The sequence below is a fragment of the Monopterus albus genome, unplaced genomic scaffold (assembly GCF_001952655.1).
Source record: "Monopterus albus unplaced genomic scaffold, M_albus_1.0 scaffold82.1, whole genome shotgun sequence".
NCBI lineage: Eukaryota > Metazoa > Chordata > Actinopteri > Synbranchiformes > Synbranchidae > Monopterus > Monopterus albus.
Window position 1 is genome coordinate 1,932,130 of NW_018127962.1, and position 5,014 is coordinate 1,937,143.

General features: G+C 40.4%; 2 protein-coding genes across 2 annotated transcripts in view; one reads left to right on the forward strand and one right to left on the reverse strand.

Annotated features, from left to right (window-relative positions):
- ccn4a (cellular communication network factor 4a) overlaps positions 1 to 5,008 on the forward strand; it is a 10,335-nt gene extending 5,327 nt beyond the window's left edge. Inside the window, exons 3-5 of the mRNA XM_020606780.1 lie at positions 1,067 to 1,321; positions 2,604 to 2,797; positions 2,885 to 5,008. Coding sequence (XP_020462436.1) covers positions 1,067 to 1,321; positions 2,604 to 2,797; positions 2,885 to 3,184 — 749 coding nt within the window. The 3' untranslated portion in view covers positions 3,185 to 5,008. The remainder of the gene's footprint in view (positions 1 to 1,066; positions 1,322 to 2,603; positions 2,798 to 2,884) is intronic.
- The window catches only part of ndrg1a (N-myc downstream regulated 1a), a 13,696-nt gene continuing 13,618 nt past the window's right edge, over positions 4,937 to 5,014 (reverse strand). The window contains exon 17 of the mRNA XM_020606847.1: positions 4,937 to 5,010. Coding sequence (XP_020462503.1) covers positions 4,937 to 5,010 — 74 coding nt within the window. The remainder of the gene's footprint in view (positions 5,011 to 5,014) is intronic.

Consider the following 5,014-nt stretch of genomic DNA (forward strand, 5'->3'; position numbering starts at 1 on the left):
CCTGGTGAGACAGTTGGTGGAGGGGAGGTGTGGGTTTGGGTGGTCCAGGTGTGTGTGTGTCTCCTCTCTGCGCTGTGCCTGGAGGTCTCAAAGCGGGTGTAGAAGGTGTTGAGGTCATCCGACAGGCTGTCTGTGGAGCTGATAATGCTGTTGGTGGTCCTGTAGTCTGTGATGTGCTGCAGGCCTTGCCACATCCGTCCAGAGTCAGCAGTAGAATAGAAGCCATTCAGCTTCTCTCTGTACTGCCTCTTGGCCGCTGTGATGGCTTTCCTTAGTCTGTACTTCGTAGCTTTGTACTTCATCTCATCACCTGATCTGAATGCATGAGAACAAGCATGCAGCATGTGGCGTACCTGACTGTTTATCCAGGGCTTCTGGATGAGGAACCTCCTGACTTGTATGGTGGGCACAGTGCTGTCAATACAGGTACTAATGTACCCGGTCACATACTCAGCATAATCCTGTATGCTGACAGAAAAGTCCTGCATTAACACTTATTGTCAATTTGTCTGAGTTGTGTTTATTTTAGTAGTTTGTAGTAGTTATGAGGAACTTTGACTGCATCTGAAAGGCATAGGTTTAAGTTCAGTGCCTTTTTTGCCGATGTTATACTGTGCTGAAATTAAATTACTCCAGCTCAACAAACATGATATATATCATTTTACAGTTGACTCATGGAAGTGAATGTATGATTGTAAATTTATCAATTCTGTCTTCTGGGGAAGTTCACACATTAGAGATTATATTCAACACCTGGACATGCAGAATAACTTTTATGTTAATTATGTTCTTACTAATTGTCACTTGCCACACACGTTGTAGATTTAACCCAAGAGTTATCTTAAAATTAAGACCAAATCTAATCTAGACAGTGCATATTTTTCACTATTATGAAAGAGAGAATGGGTTATACATTACAGCCTAGTCACTTCATTTTATGTATATTTTATTGTATTGTTTTTTGCCTTTGTAAATGCAGTTGAGTCTTTTTTGTCTTCTCTATTATAGTGACAGTGTCTCTATAATGCAGTGTGTGAATGCTTGTCATTCCTCTCTGTGATACCAGATATGGTGGGAACAGGCTGCGAGCATGATGGTGTGATCTACCGTAATGGGCAGAGCTTCAAGCCAAGCTGTAAATACCAGTGTGTGTGTGTAAACGGTGCCATTGGCTGTGTGGCGCTGTGCACAGAGTCCCAGCCTCCCCGAGTGTGGTGCCAGACCCCACGCCGGGTCAAAGTCCGGGGACAATGCTGTGAGCAGTGGATCTGTGATGAACCTAAGAGAGGGCGCAAGACGGCCCCACGCCACGCAGTAGAGGGTAGGATGTGTATACTGGCGTAGCAATATTTTCTTTTACTTGATGAAGTTGGGCTTTCTTAATAAACAGATTTTTTTTCTTAATTCCAGTAACCCTGCCAAATCCCATAATTTCCTTCCTGCTCACTGAAATGCAGCAAAGTTCACAGCTAAGGCTGAAAACATAAGGGCAAGCTCAAAAGCTCAATTTAAGGGATTATTAAAGGGAAAAGTGTTGTAAGACAACACAAAAACTAGGTCAACTAGGGCTTTCGGAGACTTTTCAATACTCCAAAAGAGGGTCATTGTTTACAAGCACAGTTATGTAAACTAATTCTCAGATTCAGGGAGACTTGTGTAATTATGTGTCCTGCTAAAGGTATTGTACAATAGTAAAATGGTAGGGAACGTTGCAGTATTTAAAATCCCTCTGCGCCCCCTAATTGAATTTATATAGTTTCAAATTTTGCATTCACAAAGTCCATAGGTGTGTCAGTGTAGTTTGTTGTTCAGGCGAGTTGGGAGGTGTGGGTGTGTGGTGTGCAGCAGCAGACCGATCCTTTCCTGTGGAAGCCCTCAGACTGTTTTTGGGTCACAGCCAGTTTCCAGTCTGTGCTTTGAGCCGTGGAGGGAGGAATGTGAACGAACGATCTCTTTGTGTTGTACAAAGAAACAAATGAGATCCAGACTTTGAGGAGATCACAGCTTAAAGCTTTAGATCAAAACAGATACAGTATCAGGGGATGCAGTGTTCCTGAGCTTCTCATTAATAAAATATTACAAATGTAAAAACAAGTGCTTCTTGACAAAAAGTAAAATGCATCATGTCGAAATCTTTACCTGTTACACTCTCCAAAACAATTAGTTATTAGTTAGATCAACAAAAAATTAACCTGCAGCTATTTTGCAATTAATTGCTTGTCATTTTTCAAACTCTCTGATCCTCTGGTTCCACCTTCTGCAATTTGACTGTTATTGCTTTAGTCTGTTATATCTCATTGTACACTCAGTGTCCTTGGGTTTTTCAACTATTGGTCTGACAGAACGTGACTTTTGAAGATGTTGCCTCTCGCTGTAGAACATTGTAATTATTTACATCTCCTTATAGACCAAATGATTAATCAAAGAAATAATCAGAAGATTAACCAGCTATGAAAATAACCATTAGTCGAAGCCCCACTGAGCACATTTCATTAGTTCTTGTTCAGGTCTTCTCACTGGGAGGAGCACAGTGGATGAACTGTGAAAGCAGTGTAGGTATGACATGATCTATTTACCTCTCGTTTGTTCCTACTTTAATCCAGTTTTCCCAGCTGAGACCAGGAGCTGGCACAAGAACTGCATTACCCAGACTACCTCATGGAGCCCATGCTCAAAGACCTGCGGCCGCGGCCTGTCCATGAGGATCTCTAACGCCAATGAGCAATGTGAGCTGGTCAAAGAATCCCGCCTCTGCAACCTGCGGCCCTGTGAGGTCGACATCACCAAACACATCAAGGTACAAGTTCACCTCAGACAGCTAAGATTGCAAGATTAAAACAAACAAACAAACAAACAATATCCTTATCTTCCATTCCTCCCTCAGCCAGGAAAGATATGTTTAAACATCTACAGGGAAGATCAGCCCTCCAACTTCACCATCTCTGGCTGCACCAGCAAGAAGCAGTACAGGCCCAAATACTGCGGTGTCTGCACAGACGAGCGTTGCTGTATCCCCTACAAGTCCAAGACCATCAACGTAGAGTTTGAGTGTCCTAATGGGTCAGGATTCACCTGGAAGATGATGTGGGTCCAGGCATGTTTCTGCAACCTCAGCTGCAAAAACCCCAATGACATCTTTGCTGAGTTGGAGAATTACTATGGTTACCCAGAAGTGATGAACTAAAGAAGTAACAGAAGTATCAGTCACGCCCTCAGCCTGAAGGAGCATCTTGACTTATTTCTTTCTCTTATGTAGTGTTTTGCATTTGTAATGTGTATGATTATGTAATAGAATTTTCATATGAACTTTTTCCTATTGGAAAAATCTGTAAATATAAAATATGTGTATCCAGAATGGATTCATAAAGCATGGTGTGCTTTTCACAAAGTGCTTTACAAATATATTCAACCAGTGAGTGTGAAATATTGAAGGCTTAATTTATTTATGTAGCTTTTGGTATATATAATAACATAAGTGATGTTCTCGAGATGCTTTTGAGTGAAATATTGTCTGTTTTAACTCGTCAACTTAGGTAATACGACTTTATTGTACTATAGACATTTTCCTTTGTGTTTCAGGAAATTCTCTTACGTAATAAATGTTACTTACTTTTAAAACTTTTTTTTTTTTTACAAATGACCCTGTGCTCAAATAAAAAAAGACAATCGGGGAAGATCAGTTGCAAGGTTTTTATTGTCATTTTTAAATAAATACAAACTGTTATGTCATTTGACTGCCTTTCTATAGCATTAAATGGCTGTGCATCACATCTTTACAAAGCCGTATACGTGTTCTACAAAGCAAAAATGTTGCTGTAGTGCAAGTAAGAAAAGGGAGTAGTAGGTGTCAGGTAAGTTCTATGGCTATGCTCATGTTACCTGTGAGCCCATCACTTCATTTATCCAAGAAGTCCACAACCACATAGGAGCTTCACATCCAAACAGTGACCAATTCCATGGCACATCTTTGTTCCATTGTGATTGACTGATTGAACTCATCTTAATGAAAAAGATTTGGTCAGAAGCCATGATCCATTAATAAAGCATACAGTGTAAAAGCTTTTGATTTTCTGTTTCAGAGAGTAATTACAAAGCTTACATCTCATGAGAACATACTCAAAATGATCATTTAATTCTGGAAACGATTCATGACAGGTGTATAACTTCAAGAAAATAAAAAAAAAAACTTCAAGGATAATGTACATTGACAAGATGAAAAAACTATCTGTTGTATATACATGCTGTCTGTCCCTTAATTTTCAAAATTACATTTGCAATTTGTGATGCAAACCACCATCAATTTTTATTTATTCAAGTGCCTCCCTGTTCTCTCTCTGCATCTACAAATCTGCTCCTACTTAAAAACAACAATACTTCAGAAATGGAAAATATATAATAAATGATCAAACAATTAACAGCGAGAACAGAAAAAAGTACATTTACAGTCAGGTAAATCTGACAAAGCTGTGTCAATATGGTAAAATGAGGAAATGCAGAAGTGGAAATGAAAAGAATTTTTAAATGTATGTAAAATGATGAGATATATGTGCACGCTGGTGTATTGTAGCCACAGTTTTCTTTGACATTCTCTGCTTTGGTATCCCCAGATGCTGCGCTGCCCCTAACTGCACACTCAGGAGCATTTACTGTTCAGCTATGTTCATGTAAGTCCTTCAGAATGGCATTACAGGCATACATTTGACCCTTAACCTCCTACTCAAGAGATGTATTTTCAAATTTGGGCAACTCAGCTGCACTAAATACCCTGCAGGTGAGTGTCCATTGTGCGTTTTTACAAATCCAGGAATGCTATCTTTTTGTCCCTCTCCATACTAGTCTGTATGTGTGTTGAAATGTGTGTGTGTCAGTTAAAGGCAGTGCAGCACAAAATGAAGGGACCGTGAGGGGTTTGGGTGTCTGGAGAGTAGAGGGTCGCTTAGCAGGACACCTCGGCGGACTTTGGTGCGGGTTGGTCCACGTTGCTGCTGGCCGTGCCGTCCATGGAGCTGCCTGT